The 20,621-nt window shown below is 40.1% G+C and overlaps 1 protein-coding gene across 1 annotated transcript; it reads right to left on the bottom strand.

Annotated features, from left to right (window-relative positions):
* Positions 1 to 5,073: 5,073 nt before the first annotated feature.
* LOC137892642 (dual specificity protein phosphatase CDC14AB-like) lies at positions 5,074 to 18,368 on the bottom strand. The gene is made up of 14 exons (XM_068737932.1): positions 17,970 to 18,368; positions 17,029 to 17,119; positions 14,580 to 14,655; positions 14,392 to 14,484; positions 14,206 to 14,285; positions 12,417 to 12,483; positions 12,131 to 12,193; positions 10,727 to 10,814; positions 10,269 to 10,499; positions 9,938 to 10,076; positions 8,196 to 8,415; positions 7,954 to 8,027; positions 5,353 to 5,511; positions 5,074 to 5,122 (listed from the first exon to the last, which is right to left on the bottom strand). Exons 1-14 carry the CDS (start codon positions 18,028 to 18,030, stop codon positions 5,080 to 5,082), a joined length of 1,485 nt encoding a protein of 494 aa, XP_068594033.1. The 5' UTR covers positions 18,031 to 18,368; the 3' UTR covers positions 5,074 to 5,079.
* Between the last annotated feature and the right edge of the window lie 2,253 nt (positions 18,369 to 20,621).

Here is a 20,621-nt window from a genome sequence, read left to right as displayed (position 1 = left end):
ACATTTCATGTGAAGTAGTGCTTTGTGGGGGACAAGTGATTGTGACAATGGCTCAGTAGAGCGGGTCGTCCCTCAACCAGAAGACCGACGGTGGTCCTCTCGCTTGCCTCTCCTCTGCCCCGGTCTGGCCTCGCACCTAATTGCTATTTCAGTGTAATCATAACTATTATGATGGTTATTATAATTATAGCTTATATTATTATTATTATGATTATTATTATTATATGACTATTATATGATAACATGTCACTATATTATTACGGAAGACTAGAAAAGCTTTGTACAAGTGAAGTCCATTTACCATCCATTTACCATGCTAAACTTACAGGTAGTTTCCAGTAGGTCCCTGGCCCCTGCAGTCTGCATGTTGTAGTGTACTTGACAAAGATACCGAACGGCAAATTATGTGAGTGTGCGTTTGAATGTTTATCGCTCCTGATGAGCAAGTGGCCCTTTGGACAGTAGCCTCTGCCACCAGTGTATGAATGTGTGTGTGGAGAAATCCCGAGATGACTGATGGTTTACCCATAGCTTGCAGCGCATACATGAGGCAAAGGAAGTCATCTTTCTCAGACTGTTGTGAATTAATGTCTCTGAATCCTGAATGTGCAACGACTGTGGAGATAGAGGGGTGATCCTGACTGCGTTTTGTCACAGCGTCGGTAATGTCCTGTACTCCCTGGGATGCAGTCTTCTGACCACTCAAAGCGCTTTAACACCACATGTCATCATTCACCCATTCACAAACATTCATACACTGATGACAGGGGCTACCATGCAAGGTGCCATCTGCTCTAGCTAATCATTCACACCCATTCACACACCACAGGCACAGCTTGCGGGAGCAATATGAGGTTAAGAGTCTTGCCAAAGGACAGGATAAAAATGTATCGCTCAAAGCGGCCACGCCCCTAATTATGCATAACTTTGAGCCTTAGTATAATTTAAACAGGTAACTTATATGAAACCCCAAACACACACCAGGCTTTATTAATGCCTTAAAGTTGGGCATTTTAACATGAGGGTCTAAGTCAGCCTCAAGTGGCCATTTTAAGAATTGCAGTTTTTGAAACTTCCGCATTGGCTTTCTTTCTCAGCAGCGGAGGTTGCAGTTTGGTCTCTTAGCTGTCGGCTGACACATGGTAATTCGGTTTGGATAGTATTATTCCATTGCTTATTCTAACTGTAACAACAGTGAATACAATAACTATTCAGTGAAATGAATAATATCTTATTTTCTTATTCTGTTTATATCAATATACAATAATGATTGCTGGGTATTATGTATGTTGATGTCCAATGTCAAGTCACTATTTTATTATGTGATGAGACGATACAATGTAAGGTGGCTAGACGCATCTCATCGTCTGTCAAAATTGACACGCTCAGCCGAGGGAGCATTAAGAAAAGACAGCAGGTAGCAAAGCTGCCTAAATTAGTGTGTGTGCTTCATAACTAGTAACTAGAGTGGACTAGGGCCCGTCATAATAGTTTGAACTGGTGGCACTTCAGACGATGAAGGGGTGCAGCAGTCGACGGGTCACGAACACAAGGCTGGAACAAAAGGTAGAACTGGCAGAGCAGCGAAAGAGAGATCTGGCATCCAGGACACAACGCCCTTCAATCTTTGTCGGGGCGTATTAGTAAAAGAGCCACTTCTTCTGACTTCTACTTATCTGCTATTATATAATATCTTCTATAATTATTCTATAATTATCTTCTGAGAAAGGGGCGCTGTTCAGTACAACAAACCACTCTTATCTTAACACCTATATCGATTCTTTCATGCTGGAGATCGGTACTAAACAGTTTGATATAATTCACTGAATAAAACCTGATCAGTTGAATTAGAATTAATTAAATAATTACATATAATAATACAAACGACAACCTTGTTACCCAGACACGTAAGGTATACAAACACTACAACATCATATATGTGTATATATATGTTCCTATATGCATAGTAAATTCATGGATACAATGTGGGGAGTGGTCACTCCCCCCTCTTGGAGTGGTCCCCTCCTGTAAGAGAAACATACTGTACATATATATTTATAAAAATGTATGTATGTACATTGACACACACCCACCCAAAAAATTAGGCACATACACATACACTGCCAGGAATATGGGAACATACCCACATACACATATACAACATATGCAAAATAACATTCAAAATATATATATGACAGGAAACTAAAAGAATTGTAAACAGAGTTGATTATCGTGAACTTAATGTTCATGATAATTAGAGATTTGGTATACCTCAACTTGCACCATTAATGTGAAAAATATTTTAGTAAACCACAAAGAATTTGTTATCTTATATATATTTCTAAATGTATTATTTACACAGACTTACATTGCACCACAATAGCTGCGTAGTCAGTAGTAAGACAGTAGTGCCCACCTCGATGTGTGCGTTGAACACAACTCTAACTGTGTTCTGCGTTAGAGGCCAGTTAACTTTAAACAATACTTGATCATGTAGCTCCTTAGGGTTGTGAAATAAAACAAAGGCCCACATTCGCCCATTCTACAAATCTGCATACAAAATAAACGGTAATATCAATAATTGTATCATCATAAGCAACCTTTATTCTTCATTTTAAAAATAATCTCTGCAGCAACTCCAAAGACATATTACATTGAATATCTCATATGATCATTTTTTAAACAACCAGTGATAAGAAAATACATTTCTAAAACAAAACTAGCTATGATGGTCACACATAAGCCATGACCAGATTAATATATTTCATAATAAATGGAACAGCATTTGCATTGCACATTAGAGTTCAAAATAAAATAAAACAAATATTGTCAATGCATAAATTTGCTCATGCAGATAGGAGAAACATGCCAAAATTATTGTTTAAACTAAAAATATCATATAGTTACATTGTAGCCTTGGCTCCGGAGACTTTCTGTGAACAGACTTTCTCTCTCTGAAGGAATCAAGGATCATTCTCGTTCAGTTTGTATACACAAACAATGCTACCATCCCCCACAGGGTTATGGCAGACTTCCCAGATTCCATCTAGGTCTGCAAAAATGACAGGACATTCAGGGCTGCAGTTGAGTAGGGATCCACTTGGTGAGCCCCCAACGGTATGAGTAGGCAGCCCTAGTGGATGGGGCTCTCACTACAGGCTCTGGAAAGCCTAACGCCAACAGGCTGTCCCTTTCAGGGGCCAGGCCACTAATCTGAGCCCTGCTGGTAAGAGGTGGTACAGGGTCCCACTTGACTGATTCAGAAGGTTCCTCTCAAGCAGGAGCTCCCATGGCATTCTGTTTAAGAGAGGTGGAATTGCTGAAAACCACGCCATGTGGAGCCAAATAGGAAACAGCCTCACCCCTTTTACCGGAACACTTTTGAGAAGGCAATGTTTCAACAATGTGCCTACTATCTGGAAGCGAACAAGGTGACTGCCAAATGCCAAAGGGGCAGCGGGTGGCCACTGCCACCTGAGGATGGAGTCTCCCATCCCCTGAGTTTGGACCTCTTGACATGATATCTGTCGTCATGTTCAACGGCTCTGGCACATGCAAAGCCCTGAGTGAGCAGAAGAGGGCGAGCCCACAGCCACAGTATGCCGGTTTGCATAGGTTGGGGAGCCTATAGGCCTCCCTGCCTGTCAATGTAGGCTGCCATGGCTTTGCTGTCAGCTCTGTCAATGACGTGCTGAGCTCTCAGTTTTGGCAGCAACTGTCAAAGTGTGAGGAGAACAACTCACAGACACATCCCTGGCACACTGGCCACATCCGGTGACCCCACAGCCTTTGTAGACAGCGCCCCAGTTTGTCTGGGATGCGTCTCAGTAGATCAGCTGGCTGTAAACCACTGGTCCTAGAGCACTCTCCTTTACAACATTGCCTGAATGTAAAGCCTACCTTAGGCTACCTGCAGGGGGGGCTACCTGTACTATGGCTGCTGTTAAGCCCATGAGACAAAGGCCAAGTCCCTAGTTGACCCAATACTGCAGCTGACAATCGGCAGTGGTATTGCTCTTGTGCTTTTAGGCTGCTAGATAATTAAGAAAATGTAACTTCTGGTTGAAGGTCTAGTGATAAACCGAAGGCAGGACTTGCCAACCTTGTTACAGGAGGTCTGCAATACAATTTTAACCTGTAGCCATGGGTCATGGTGAACACAACACACAGGTTCAGAACATTCCAGGGCCTGACAGGACAGATTATTATTAGAGATAAAGGCTCCAGAATTAGCAACATGAGACTGCGTAGCCATAGCTCTGTGCATCTTAGCAAGTAGAGGGCAGGTGGCTTTGCCAAAAAATAAATAAAAAAAATAAATCTGAGGGCGTAACCAACAATCACCCTGCTCTCTACCCTGCAGACCACTTGTGCAAGGCTACCAGTAAATAAAAGTGTTTGCACAAACAGATCTTTAAAATCAGGCAGGAGATGTACATCCACATTCTCCAGAAACCAACAGGGGGAACTATAAGGCTTTCAGTGAGGGTAACATCCAGAGCTGCCTAATAACCATTATTGTTCATAACCTCTTCAGTGTCTTGACATGGAACCAGGGTATCAAACCGGCAATCTTTTGATTGGTAGACAACCCGTTTATCTCACACTCCATTGAGAACTAAGAGTTCTCCCTAGACAGTAAATTGGTTGATGTTCCAAACACTACACTGATCATGGCCATCTTCTAATGGTATTAGATGCCACAAAAGTATGTCCTTGCTGGCTTGCCATAGCTGACATAGCAATTTGAGATTTGTGGGGGATAGGTGTAAGTGTGCAGGTATCTCCTTTTTCAGCAAGTCATTTTTTATACTTTCAGCACCTTAGTTCAAATATAGCTAAGTGGAGCGGTGGTCATCATCATGCATGGTGACACAGTAAAGAAATATAAGCTTCTTTACTTTGAGTTGACTCTACAACACTCTTGATTATGTGAATCCCTGCAGTTACTTTGTTTGACAAATAACTAAAATATTTGTCAAGTTTGATCAAATATTTGAGGCCTAGACAACCACGGCATGGTGGTAGTCCAGTTTATGACTTCATTATCATTTGACTCAACTTGTGCAAATTGTGACGTCAGTGAATGGCAGCAGGCCTGGTGGTGAACAGACTGAAGGGACTGGGGAGAGAGTAAGAGAGAGAGGAATTTGCTTTATAATTCTTTCATTTCATTGATTCTCTGTATATATAATCTGGATGGATGACGTGGGAAATAATACGAATGTCTGCACAATAATGTTGTCACAGTCAGTTACCTGTTTCAGCTTATTTTGCTTTTAGTACTGTATAATTTCGATGCACTGCATTTCAAAAGTGTAATTTAAATGGTACATGAACATGGACACTCACCTCTTAATCTGCGTGGCGAGGGAGGACGAGCTTCGTACAAGCTTCTTAGAAGAGGAGGAAGAGGAGGAAGAGGAGGAAGAGGAGGGGAAGGAGATGGAGTCTTTAGGGGACTTCGGGGGTGGGAGAATGGAGCCGTGAGAGGCCTTGGACAGGTTTAACCTGAATAACAAACACAAAGGACAAACAACTGATTAGAACATATGTCATTTTGATATTTTCCAAATCATCAAATATAACAATCATGACTGCATAATGTAAAAAGTTGATCAGACATTATATAGAAACAGGAATTACAGAATGTATGCAAAATTAGTAAATATTGTTGTAAATTTGATGACACACAAATATAGCAAATCACATCAATTGACTTATGACAACACAAGTATAACGTTATGCGGCTTACATACAAAACACGACTGAACTGTATATGTGTCATATTAAAATATTTGGGGTATGAGACTTCTGCACAAGTTGAAGTTATGTTTAGCTGTGCTGAAATGAAGTGACGTCATCAATCAGCATGAACAAATAAGAATGATAATAATTTGATGCAAAACAAAATTGATTAGTACCACTCTTATGTCTGTGGCTACATTCACACCAATACCTCTGTACACTCAAGCCTTTCAGCACCGTTTTAGAAATATGCATATTAAATTACCTTTCACCTACACTGGGCATGTACACGCCGTTGTAAACAGGGAGCATATTGTCTGAAAGTATTATTGTACTTCCTATAATAAAAGGTCTTGTTTGATATTTAAGATATTCTTCTTTATTTCTCACACACATACTTAAACAGAATAATAGTGAATAATAATAATACTAATAATAATAATAAAGTAATTTTAGTGGCATTTTTCAATTTGACCAGATTATGGTCAAGAAATGTAGTCAACACACGTCTCCCACGGTTATCTTTGTTGTCTGTTTTCACACTCGTAGCTCTGCCGGGTGGCTGGAAGTCCCTGTTGTACTGGAGAGCAGCATTAAGGCTTTTGTTTGCTTTCAGTTTCTTTGTGAACTTCACAATAGTTATATAGTTAAAAAATAAGCATAGATAACAAAGGGGAAGTCCATATTAGCCAAACCATGCCTAAAAACGCTACTCGTAAATCACTCGAATAATAGCTTGAAATAGCATGTAGGCAGTAGTAGCATTATAATATGCAGAATGAACCTGCACAACAGCTACTAGCATTGACCAGCTCACAGGTGGCTTCGCAAGGCGCGCCGTGAAAATGCATAAAAAAATCCAAGAGATTTATTAGTTGCCTCATCAATTTGTGTCACATGCCCCTTTACACAAGTCACAAAATCAGCAAATGGTAGTCTACTGTAGCCTGATGTTGACACTATTAATCTAATATTTTGTGAAAAAAAGAGTCTTGTTTAAGTTAATTTAATCATTTTGAGTTATATACAGTATAAGAATAGTTTTTGTCAGGGTGCTAGGAAATAAAGTAGTTGCACCCCTTAGAGACTCTCTGCCGCTATTATTGAGTGTGCCTGTTTGTAACAACAAGATGTGAGATGATGGAATAACCAGATGGTAAGAAGAAGGATTTCAATGGTTTCTATGCTGTAGCAGGGTACATTATGACCTTAAAGTATATAAAGCTACATGTTTTTGTTCACTACTGTTAGATTGCTGCTAGACCGCAGCGTTACTTTACTAAACTGCAGTGAAAACATATTAGGAATTTTGGAAATGATAAGCCTACATCTAACTTTTTTTTCAATAGACTTTTTGAGTGTATATATATATATATATATATATATATATATATATATATATATATATATATATATATATATATAGAGAGAGAGAGAGAGAGAGAGAGAGAGAGAGAGAGAGAGAGAGAGAGAGAGAGCGAGAGAGAGAATTCTATTCTGAGGTGAATTTAAATTTTACATATTTTTAGTGCTTTGACAGAAAACGTCGCGAAATGCTGGCATGGTCAACAATGGTCAGCAGGCTAAAGGTAGTCAGGGAAGGACAAGTCGTGACTGATAAGAACCAATCAAGAAGTGAACGTGAGCGTCGGAGACCTTTGAAAATGTTTGTTTTTAAAGGTCTCCGCTTCTTCCCATCTAGACAAAAACGTTTTCAAACTATAAAGGCATCAGGAGCATTTTCAAATGTTTCCATTTTAGGGGTTGGAAAACCCTGGAGTAGTGTTGACGCTAGGCGTAAACGTAGCAAAAGTTATGCATTTTAAAACTAAACTCATTAGTGTGGATGTAGCCTGTCAGGTAAATATGAAGCACCTCTATTAGCACTATGAAGCTCACTAATTAACACCTCATGTTTTGTTTGTTTAATCCATACAAACAAACAAGATATGACATGTATCCCTGTTTCTCTGTATCTCTGTGTGCTAGGCTAAGCTAACAGTCTCTTATTTAGCTTGTCCATATTATATTTTCTTATCAGCACATAATTTAACATTTTCACGAGATCTTCTCATCTAACTCTAAAAGAAAGTGAAGAAGTTTACTTCTCAAAATGGCAAACTTACTTTAACAATAACAATTACATACCTTACCCAAACTATAACTCTAATGTTGGCCAAAAAACAAATTACAACCAAGTTGTACCTTGAGGAGGAGGAGGTTGATCTAGGCGGCCGTTTTCCCTTCAGGGCTCTCAGTTTGTCTCCCTGAGTGAGACTCTACACACACACACACACACAGCATACACACGGAATGAGTGAAAGAGAGTATTATCAGCATTTCAAAAAGTCATCACATTGATCACATTGTAAATATAAACCACAGTGTTTGTAGTTCTCATTTTCAAGGGAGCAATGACAAAGATGCCAGAACATCCCGATACTCACCTCATCCAAGCTGTATGATTTGTAAAGGGTGGTGTTGATTGATAGGTCATCCATGCTGCAGAGTAGGTGGGACATGGCTTCCTGTTTGCCTCCCTCGGGGCTGTGAAGCTGCTGCTGTTGACGATGCTGCTGTAGCTGCTGTCGTCGACTCAGTCTTTGCTGAATGAGCTTCTGTCTGGAGCGATAAACGTCACCCTGGACCCACAAACTGTGCTGTTTCCTAAAGACACAAGTCAAATTCTTGAGTCAGATATTATTCCTGGTCATAAGTCTTTTCGGTAATGGAACTGTGCTGACAAGCCGCAAGCTATCAACCCTTCTGCAGTTGTCAAATGATAATTCTTAATTCCCACTCATCATTTTTTTTTTCTGTGATAAGTTAACCTAGGTACCAAGTGACAATACCACAGATAAAGAAGAAAGAAACTCAAGAGGAAAGCTAACTGTTTGACTGTTGAGCTGTAGGTTGTTCTCTGAGCACCACTCTGTGCACTTAGCAGAGCCCCTTTTTCTACAGCGTGTTTCTCCATTTAAGTGCTGGTGTGTTGAGAGAGGCCCAGATTCCACATCACGTTCCATGCCTTTCATCTTAACCTACGTTCAAACGATGGTAAATACAGATCTGGCGCCATCTACAGTTAACGTGCATGCTGCAGCCATTTGTCCTGCCAAGAAGGCTGTGGGAAGAGATCGCCTCATCAGAATGAGGCAAAAGAAGAGTCTCACCGAGTCTGCACTGTACGCTTTGTCACAGTAGGTTGTACGCACGGTTAACATAAGGCGGACACAGAAGCTATTCATTAATTTCAGAGTGTGCTCGTAAAGGCATGGCTCTGTCAAAACAGGGTTTGTCTAATTGGCTGTGTGACACCATCACACAAGCCTACAGTGCGATCAGAATGGAGCCTCCACAGGGCGTCTAGACGCAAGAGCTTAATCCTCAACCATGGACCTCATCAGAGGGATGACGGTGGCAGACATCTGTGCAGTGACATCCTGGGTTTCTCCATGCCCTTTCATCCCTTTCTATCTATAAGATGTGTCTGAGTCCTCCCTGACTCATTCAATGCTAAATGTGCTAGACAGCAGATGAAGTGTTGCCTGATCTGGTACTTTAAGCACATGTCTAATCTGATCATCACAGATTAGTGGGTTGCATGGGGTTCATTATGGTACATAATCGTCCCACTCTTTTGCAGCGGCAGTACTTTTTTTCTTCAGACAGGGCTGACATGATGTTAACCTCCTTGTCTAACTACGCGTGGTATTTACTGTTTGTGAACTGGTGTGCGTTGTCTAAATTGGGGGCAGAACTATGGTCGCACAGTTATTGTATGTCGCAAGGCCAAAAACCGTAAGAATAATAATTATTATTATTATTATTTAGCATATTAACCTCCCATTTTAACAGAAATGATATTACATTTGGAATCAATAGTTCTTATTTAGATACATTCATTGGTGATTTGGGTATTGTCATGGGATTTATTGACAACAGAAACCATACAGTATAAAAAGGACTTCATTTTGAATGTATATAATCATAGATTAAATATTTAGAGTCATTATTGCCACTGTAAAAAAAAATTAGGATTCATCCTCTCCGGACCATGTATGACCATATCAAATTCCAGGACAATCAATTCAGCTTCTTTCAATGCATTGCACTCTGGACCAACATGACTAGTCCTCAAAGTCATTTAGTTTATATCGTTGGAACCACATTTGAGACTGAAACTCACTCCTCTAAGAAGTTTTGCTGGGGGCCGATGATGGAACCTGGCCGGCAAATTCTGATCCATGCGATGGCCTCAGCTGCAGTGAACCGGAAGTGCTTCATCAGGTAGCAGCCAATCAGAGTGCCTGTACGGCCAAGGCCAGCTGTGATTGGATGAAATATTTAAAAGGAGAACGTCAGGAGATACAAATTTGAAACAAATGAAGAAGAGGTTGAACACCTTGACTTGCAACACACTTCTATACATACATAATATTATGTTCTGCCTATCTGCTAGATGCAATGTCTTTCGCTGTGAAAAATAAAAATCAGTACACACACAAATGTACTCCTACCTTTACAGTGCACAGCCACAGCTCCTTCAGTACTTTCACATATGTGCAGGAAGCGCCTGATGATGAGGTCAGAGGGCGTGGTCCCATCGAGGAAGAAGAGGTCATGGTGCTCAAATCCTGCATCCTCAAACCGCCTACTGTCATACAACTTCCTGTTAAAACGGACCACAGCTGTGACGTCATTTTGGCGAAAGTAATCAAAATACGCCTCTGGTGCGTGGAGAGGGTAACCTGGGAAAAAAAACATTAGTAATTGCACTTTAAAAGTTATCCCATGAGACATTTACCTTACTAATATAACATCCATTAATTTAATAATGGTGACAATTGTGTGCAACGTCTGATCAGAATAGACCCATGACATTCTCACGCTGACTTCAAAAGAATTAATTTCATGAAATAAAACTCTATTTTTCTGGGGGCCTTACACAATTCTGGGTAAGTTCAGTCTGACTCACCATTCTCTATCTTACTGTGAGGGTGAGGACTGCTGAATGCCAGAACTTTTCCTGGAATGATCCAGTTCATATCCCCGTTTTCTACTCGCTAAAAACACAGACAGAAAGGAAGGAGATGCAGCGTGTGACTGAGGTGCTCCAACTATGTGTAACATAACAGGTAATGTAACACATGTCTGGTAATTGTCCTTTCACTCTTTCATTATCTGTGCTAGAAGAACAGTGCTCTCTTGCTTTCTGTGTTCAGGATAGGAACTCCCACAGGTGACCCTTCATATCCTACCTTGTGGCTCTCAGTGTAAAGACAACATATTTTTATATTGTCATTATTTATATACAGTATATATTTTAATGAACGTAAGTAAGTACATTTACCCAGGTACGGTACTTCAGTACAAATTCAAGGTACTTCAACCTTACTTGAGTATTTCCATTTAATGCTACTTTATGTTACATTTCAGAGGGAAATGTTACTAATAGTACTTTTAACTCGATTACATTTCCTTTAAGATTTATATATAAAACACATGATGAGTTTACAGAACATTAGCAGTTATAGATGAAACTGCCTAACAGTAAGTGAAGTGGTTGCACCTTGACCGTCGACAACATCATAGTACTTACATATTTCTTTAAAAGATCAATAATAATGATGCCATCCTGCATAATGAATACTTTTACTTTTGATACTTTTACTTATATATCTGTACCTTACTCAAGTCAAATTTGAATTATTACTTGGAATAGAGTATTCTATATAGTATGGTACTGCTATTTTATGTTAAGCCAATTATGTGAATACTTATTTCACCAATAATTTCATAAAAGGTGGCAGAATAGTTAAAAAGTAATTACAAGAAAAAGACAGAAAACATTGACATAAGAGCGTGATAAGCGTACGACCAGCGATTTCACACATAAAGGTCAGTCTGCTCATCATGAGGAGTACTAATCTGCTTGAGAAAACAGTTGTATAATGTTCCGTGTGGCTCAAGAGGAAGGTATGTCCCTAATGAGGCCTTAGTGATGTCACCAGAGATATCTCCACTTGGGCTTGGAGAACGAATTCATGACAGAAAGCCTGCCTTACAAACTGGGGGTGTGGCGCATGAGAGATGAGGGTGTTTATCAAACAGGTGAAGTATTCTGGTTGCATTATGGGAAATGTAGCTAGGCCAGCTGTGTCGGTCTTGCTCAATCCGAGCTGAGCACTTTTCTCCGACCTCTATTTAGATCACTGAGCAGGTGCACCCACACTGTCTCAACACATTCAATGCTCCTTGTCTTTTAAATACATCTTTTATTGTTACATGGAATTAAATTGCCCATAATTGTGTCTTTTAACTGTTATGCAATTGGGTCTGTGTGAGTTGATGATAGTTACTAGTGTCTGTGTGCCCTCACCTCATAATGTTCATATTCCTCCACATCAAAAGTTTCAAAGTCAAAGAAACCATGCTGTGATGCCTGGAGGAGAGAGAGAGAGGGGACAGTTGAATATCCTATATATCAAAATAGCTCAAATATGACGTAACAACAGGGGGTTAGAATTGTTTCCTCAGGTGACTGGACAAACGTAAACTGACACACCGTTGACTAATCTCTGATAACAGGGTCTGCGTGCATGAGGGGTTAACTACTCAATTTACTAACTTAAGTCACTGCGGTTTATGTGGATGTGGTTGCTTACCTTCCGTATTCCTTGGAAGCAATCGAGGAGAGTAAGGTTGAAGAAGCACTCTCCCACTGCTGCGTCCCTGCAGGACACACACGAGAACACAGCAAGGTCAGTTTACTAGTGGTGGCTGCTTTTGTATGCACTGATATTGATCCTGTTCATCGTGATGTTGTGTTGGGCTAAATTAGCCTGTCAAAACATAACACAACTAGGTGGATGGCCAACAAGAAAGAATGGATATTTATATCATTTATACTTTTTGTATTTTAGTGCAATGCAGATAAATGTAATTATAGCAGTTCACTATAACATTTGCAGTCAAAAGCAAAGTTGCAATCACAGACTGTGAATAAGAAGCGGAAGCAGTCGCCGTGATGTCACCCAGTGGTTTGTGGACTGACGTTTTTAACCTCAAGTTTGGCATTAGGCCGTCGCCATCTTGGCTTGTTGCAACTAGAAACTACACGAGAGGTTAGAGCTAAGTACAACCAAACGTAGAATAAGACATTACAAGGCAATCTAAATATGACTTTATTAATTCATCTTCATGAACTGAAAACACACCCTGCTTTACGGTCTGTTTGACTCTAAATGGACCATGATTTACTAAATGAACATCATGCTGTATTGAAGCAGCTGTTCAGTGTGTCTGATGGGGGCCGTGTGTTCAACATGACATGCCAATGCACAAACTGTGCAAAGCAGATGTAACTTTGCCTCCCTTAGCCCCGCTACGGTCACCACGAAGCAGCCAGCAGCTTGAGTGCACCAACAGCGCTGTTAGTTCACACTCTCTTAGTGGTCAGTGGTAAAGGTTGTATGGTAGATGGACTTGTACTTGTATAGCGCCTTTCGAGTCTTCCTACCACTCACATTGCTTTAACACTACATGTCATTCACCCATTCATACACTGATGGCAGGCTACCATGGAAGGTGCCACCATCCATCAGGGCTAGTTAAGCATTCACACACCTATGGCACTACTACGGGAGCAATTTGGGGTTAAGTGTCTTGCCCAACATCCACCAGTGCCAGCAGCAAAGCTGTCTTGAGTGATAACGCCTTCAGAGACGAGGGCTCCAGTAGCTCCAAAAGACCCTTTACCAAGGATTAAAGTACATTCCATCGCGGATTACTGGGCTTTGAGAGGGTGGTCAAAGACCGGTCTGTTGCCAAAACCCTGCACAACCTGTACAGACAGTCGACTCCTCCTCAGCATGTCCCTCTCAGGAGCCAAGCATATAGAGGATGGCCCAGAGTGGGCAATGTGCTTATTACACCCAACTCCTGAGACAGAGACTGGGGGATGGTCCACGGCTAGGCTGCCATCATCTGCTCCATGTCTGAATAACACAGAGCGACCAAACTGCACCAGGGAGGAGAGCCGAGATGGAAGCTAAGCTAACCCAGCTAGGACCTGATGCTACTCCACTACCCCGCCTACTGCTGGGTGTCTGATAGACCTGGATCCATCGTTCATCCCGGATCAAGCTTCACTTGACGGGTGGACCGCAGGACAGAGAGAAGGACTCTGGTGGGACGGGAGGAGGTGGACATCATGATGCTTGGTGATCAAACACAGTCAAAGTGGATGGACAAAAAGAAATGCACTACAGGAATGCACTACTGTTTTTGTTTAGTTTGTCATGTTTTTCTTGGGCTACAAATGGGCTACAGCTGCATTTCGTGGTGCAGCCCTGTGTTGCATAATGACAATAAATGATCCTTGAATCCTTGATCTTGAATCCTTGACCTGGGGCTACCAGAATGACAACTGTGTGTTTGTGTGTTTAGTCCTACCTGAATGGCAGGTAGCATGTGTTGTTTCCTGAGATTAGAGTCCTGTAGGCTTCTTCTGGGCTTCTTTTCAAATAAATCACCTATAGGGAAGAGAATATACTGCACTATTAATAATGGACTAAAGGACAGACAGATAAAGTAAAAGGATGAATAGAAGGATAAATGAACAAATGTAGAGATACTTACAGCATAGGCACCGATGAGAAGAGCAGCATTTGCTCTCTTCTTCTGGTCATAACTGGTATAGTGGACCAGTTTCTTCTTAGACATCGTGAAGGACTGAAGTGACAAAAAAAGTCAATATCTGATGAAAAATCAGCAGTGGCTATTACAGGTCTGAGATGAGCTGTCTCCTGCATGTACAAGTCTGTTACCTTGAGCTTCATATTGACTTTGCAGCAGTATCTGTACAGCATGGCCAGGTTGAGCGGCCCAAAGTCTGCATAGAAACTGCAACACATAAAGAAACAGATGAATGTGTCGTGTCATCCAATGTAAATCTGCCCTCAGATCAAACATAATCAAATAAAATGTTTTTATAATTTCATGTATATGAAAGTCGTGCGCAATATCATTTTTTACAAGTATAGACTATCCCAAATTCCCCAATGTTCATTTGTGTAAAGGAAAGCTAGTCAGACGTGGTTTCATGGGTATGTGTGTTTAAATTAAACTTCACCTAATCCAACTATTCTACTTTAAAGGTATTACTGCCCTCAGACATCGTGATCTGTTTTAAACACAGTAAGTCGAGTATTATGTCAAATGTACCAGTGACTAGACAAACTTTGTATTGTTTCCTTTTCTTTTCAGAAATAGCAAATGATTTTTCGTTTTCTACATTTTAATGTCAGAAAAAGGTTCAACAACAAAAGCAATCAGGGCACTGAGAAGTAGGGCACTCTGTCATATGTCATATGTCATATGTCATATGTCGTGGAATGTTTAATACATTTCGAGCGTTTGCCTGTCTTTTTAAAATTGGCGTCAGGATTTAAAGCTCAACCACTATGTCACATTTTTTATTTGACCTTATCGACAAATAAAGTCCCAGAGGACCGGACCTGTCTCACAGTAAACAATTCTAGATCAGTCTCTAAACTTTGTCTGTGCTGATGGGCTTGAATCACTGGTCAGTGAACAAATTAAAGAGTACCTGGCCACCAACTATAATATCTACATTTTAGTCAGAAAAACATAGTACTTTGACTGCTGCCATGAAAGTCATGAACGATACAACCGAACCCCGAGATAACATGCAGTGCTGTCTTTCTCCATTCATTCACCTCTCTGAGGCTTTTGCTACATCTGAGACAATTAGGGCAATATATTGATATAATACTGAATCTGAGACATGAGACTAGGGGTGGGCGATATAAAATCGTAGAATTATATTATATTACAGTATTTTTGAGAGGGTGCTGGTGTTATATCATATTACAAAATGATATGTACAATATTAATTGTATTAAGAAATTAAAAAGGGATACTTCCTACATAAAAGAGAACTTTCACTTCATGGCAAAAAGAACATATCTTAAGAAACAAAAAAATACATAAAAACCCGAACAAGTTTATGGGCTCCAAATAAAATTGAAATAGGCCCTATGTACAGGTTTCTATGCGTCTGCCCCACCATGTGAATGTAATGTGATGCAGAGTTAGTGGTAACAGCCGTGCTGTTGTTTTCAGTTGTTAGTGGACTGTATTGCTGAGCAACCTGGATGTCAGCAATAAAGAATATATTTTGGAAATATTTTAGTCTTTCCACATATTACCTGTTGTGTTCTTATTTCAACCCTTCTCAACCTCTTTTCACTGCTCTCGGCTCATGCTTTTGAACAGTACACGCATAGCGCTCGAGTGCCAATGTGTGAGCACCGAGCCGGTCTGCCACTGAGATGGACCTTCGCCAGGGAGCTCCAAAAACTGTGGAAAATCACCTACATATAAACTTTTAGATTTGAATTGAGGAAATTACATTCTCTGTTTGCATTACTTTATGTTTTGTTGTTCCCAAAGTAAGAACTGAATTGAGACAGAAAGCTTTTAGCATTTATGCAACTACTACATGGAACATCTACAGACTGATCTTCAGCCAAAACCAGTTTTAAACTTTGGTGAGATCTAGTCCAAGATGTCTGTGTGTAAGTGTTTTACCTGATCATTTGTAATGTTACTCTAACCTGCTTTTATCTTAAATGTTGACACTCTGTAATGCCGGCAATCTTGGCCAGGTCTCCCTTGTAAAAGAGATATTTGATCTCAATGGGACAAACCTGGTTAAAAAGTTAAATAAAAAAATGAAATGTGTGTGTGTGTGTGTGTGTGTGTGTGTGTGTGTGTGTGTGTGTGTGTGTGTTTGTGTGTGTGTGTGTGTGTGTGTGTGTGTACGTATAGGTGTGTTGTGACAGAGAGAGAATTAAAAATGGATAACCATAAGTTAAAGTGAATAAATATTAAATTATACTTTTTTATCGAATAAATGTGTATTAATTTTAGTTACACACAGAAGTGCGATTACAAAATAGTGGCTGCTAAAAAATATTAGTGGCAGGAAGAATTGAAGGTCCACCAGCCACTTTGGATGTTGGAAGAAAACACGGTCTATCAGGCATCTAGAACTAATATTTAGAGTCATTTTACATCCTTTACTGTTTTGGTGCACTGCTGTGTCACCATAAGGGCGTCTGCCATTGGCCTAAAACGTGTTTCTGTCCCACTGCCTTGCATTGCGTGGCGTTGAGGTTTCTGTGGCGGCCTGATCTCTGGAATTAACTGAGTGATGTTAATTTGATCCAGCCGCTCATCACAGAGACTTACCTCTCATATACGACCTCCTCGTCCGTGCTGAAGTAGTGTGTGTTGGCTGAATTCTTTGGATTGACATGCAGGGTGGCAAAGTACAGCCGGTCTGTGGTGAACAACAAACACACACAGACAGATAACACCGAATTATGATCGGTCCTGTATGTTTGGTGGAACACAGACCGTTTTGCAAGCAAGTCAAGCTGTTCAATAAGCCCTCAATCACATAGAGAAAGAGAAATATTGATATTCTTTAGTTTGCAAATGACATCTACCACTGGGTTACTTTTAAATGTGATAAAGTCATAAGGAACGTCTTTTTTTTACTTTCCAAACCAATTTATGGATGTTTATTTGTGAGGGATAATGGTATCTTCCGAAAATGTAACAAATATGCACACTTTCTCTACAAATGCAAATTGTGTCAGTTATGCTTTGAAAGGGTTCTAAAGAATAGAATGTATCATAGATGTATCCATGAGCTGTGTGCCACGGTCACTGCTGCTTCAACTGTACTGGTAAACAGGCCAAACTACAATAACTCAGTTCCCATTGCTTTAGCTCTGTTTTAGAGAATAACCCAAACAGAATCAATGTATTTGAAAGTATTTGAATACTATATCAACGGGGATCTGTGGTTCTAGTGCAGTTATTATAATCTACTGTAAGTGGTATTTTTCTTTTAAGTTATTAATGTGATATAGACCCTCGTGTGAGTCTTTAGTTACTCGACAGGTTATACATTTTTTCAATAAATATGGTATCTATATATTAAACATCATGTTTTCCAATGAAAGTCTCAATGTTCATGTTGAATTTATTAGCTTAACGTTAACATCACCCTAACCTCACAGGATGGATGTTGGTATAATAGTGACACATGTCTACAACAAGCACTACAGTTGATTATATGATTATTACTCATTATTAAATACCATAAATGATATGTAACTTACCTTTAATGAATTCTGAAGCGTTGTACTGTTCATTATCTTCTGCCATTTGACTCTCTAACATGTGATTCCGGTAAAAAGATCTATGTTCCAAAATGAATAGCTGCTAATGTTCAAGTCTAATTGAAAATGGTTGTCTCTTATAAGGACACTTGAGATGTTTCCAGAAAATCACGAGTTGTGTATAAAATATCATAATAGCCTACCAGGTGTGTCATTCAGCTTTGATCAGCATGTCATTAAGTGATATTCACTCTTCTACAGACAAACTGTTAAAACTACAGAACGGTCCACACGCGTAAACACTCTCCGAAGTCAACAAAACCCAACCATTCAGCTCGTCTCCCTCAGCTGACTATTTACTGTTTGAACTGAATAGTTCCACTCAAAATGATTGATCCGCGTCTTCATATAAAACGTTTCCCGGAATATTCCAGCAAACAAGTCGGAGAGCTGAGGACACGCGCCAAACCGCCCGGAGTCAGATGGAGCGCTAATCTCTCTGCTGCTCTGCACATGTCAGTGGCTTCACACGGGCACGGACGCGCGCATGCGCACGCGCGCACACACAAATCGGTAGGCTAAAACCACGGTGGACTCATTAATGGATGAAACAGTGCCCGTTGTATATTGCTGTAATCCCTGATTTACTGTTATGTAAATGTACTTACATTTTTTTATTTCTATATTTTAATTATTTTTCCCTGCCAATCAGTGCGCTGGTGGAACTATTATGTTAAGGTATTTAGTCCCTCTCCTATATTTTCTTTAGATTCATTATAATAAGACTTCAGTGCATCACAGGACTCTTATAAACACTGCAGGTTGACTTGTCTGGTCTGAGGAATGTAGTTTGCTGCTGTCATTCAAGGGTGCGGAATCAAAGCCTGGGTGCCAAATGTCTGAGCTCCCCGATCGCCCGGCTGAGCTGTGAGATTCACATGGGGCCCAGGCCCTACAGCTGAAGTTATATCACACAGTGGTACTGTGTTTGAGATGGTCATAGTACAGTATGTTTCTGAAACTAGGCCCTCTCTTTGTCGAAACTCAAAAACCAAAAACATTTACACCCTGCCTATAAAGTGCCATCCAAAAGTAAAATTATTTCTATTCTATTGTCATATATTTACAGCTTTTTTTGCTTCCACACGTGTTGCGAACTTTGGCTCATTGTGTCAAAACTGTACACAGAAAGCAAATAAAACACAAACACTTGAGGATGAACATCTCACTTCTATGTCAAAAGGAAACTCTTTCAAAGCAACAACAACAGACTGATGTACTTTACCTATTTCCTTTTCTCATACTGACTTCTGTGACGGCCGACCAACCGGCCGGACCTGCCGGACCAAACGCCACCAAACTGCCCCGGGGAGGAGAGGGAGGAGAGTCTAGATGGAAGCTAAGCTAACCCAGCTAGTTAGTTTAATTATGAACGCCTCATTTGGTCAGTGAGTGTAACCTTGATGTGGCAGAACAAAGTGCCACGAGACGTTTCGAGCGCTTCTCTAAACAGAAGCCCACCTTCATGCAGCTTTTCTCCACTTCACTCATTTCAATTTAACTCTCATCTCAATGTCAACTTTTTCAAGAACCTGTGAGATACCTCTGGTTTCAAGTTGAGATACACAGCACATTTAGCACAACACAACACAAGTTATGCAAAATTAAAGTTGCCAGTGTCATATATATTATATTATAGCCATTTCAATTGACACTGACTGTTTAAAAGGTTGATTTCAAACTGTGACTTTCTGTAACCCGCTATTTCTGTTAACTTGGTCATGTTATGCTAACCTCTAACTCAGACACATACGTCTTTCTCTGTGGGACGTGGGATGTCTATTCCTGGTCTTAGCTTCATCTGCTCTATTTAGCCAATTAGACGTGAGATTATCAGACTGAAGGGAGCGAGCAGAGTCATCACCGAGGACACCGGTGCCATAAACACAAACTGAAATACAGGATAAAAGAGAACCGGATGACCCTAATGATGGTTTACAATCAACTGCTTTACAGAGAATGAAACAACGTATGGACAATGTCATAATTCACATTTCAAAATGTATTTTTTTTATGAAGGTGATATACATCATTTTCAAATGCAGAGGTGAAATGTGACACTACTGATTGCCACACTGTTGAAATGATCATAATTAGAAGAGATGTGATGATATGGGGGTGGATATAAGTTTGGTGTTTCCTCGAATGAGAGATTGCCCTCTAATGTTCATACACATCATAACATCTGCCGAGCTGCTACTGTAGATGCTGTTTGCAAATAATAATAATACTTTTATTTATACAGCACCTTTAAAAACAGTTTACAAAGTGCTTTGACAGACAAAGGACGAAAATCAAGGCAAAAAGCTCAACAGTGAGACCCAATAAAGCACCACAACTAAACAGTACAATAGATGAAACGGGGAAAAAACTGTTGATACAATTAAATTAAATAATTTAGTAAAAATAATTTAGTAAAATCAACAAATAAAAATGGGAAGTGATTTAAAAGAGATTATGAGAATATCTTTATGTAAGTAGCATTTCTCTGCTGAAGCTGCTCGAGGTGGAGCTAGATTTAATGACTTTATTTACAGGTAGCCAGTTTAGTCCAGTGGTATCAAACCTAGATACATCTGAGGAGTGTAAAAC

The sequence above is a fragment of the Cebidichthys violaceus genome, unplaced genomic scaffold, assembly GCF_023349555.1.
Source record: "Cebidichthys violaceus isolate CVI_PGR_0920_01 unplaced genomic scaffold, fCebVio1.0.p SCAF_8, whole genome shotgun sequence".
Classification (NCBI taxonomy): domain Eukaryota; kingdom Metazoa; phylum Chordata; class Actinopteri; order Perciformes; family Stichaeidae; genus Cebidichthys; species Cebidichthys violaceus.
This window is presented reverse-complemented; position numbering and strand designations above follow the sequence as displayed.

What these genes read in the sequence shown, in the direction of transcription:
- LOC137892642 (XM_068737932.1), bottom strand. Translation starts at nt 18,030, where the DNA reads ATGTTAGAGAGTCAAATGGCAGAAGATAATGAACAGTACAACGCTTCA. An exon ending in TGTGGCTGTGCACTGTAAAG is followed by an intron (nt 10,077 to 10,268) that starts GTAGGAGTACAT and finishes ATCCAATCACAG; the next exon opens with CTGGCCTTGGCCGTACAGGC. An exon ending in TCAACCTCCTCCTCCTCAAG is followed by an intron (nt 5,512 to 7,953) that starts GTACAACTTGGT and finishes TTTGTTATTCAG; the next exon opens with GTTAAACCTGTCCAAGGCCT.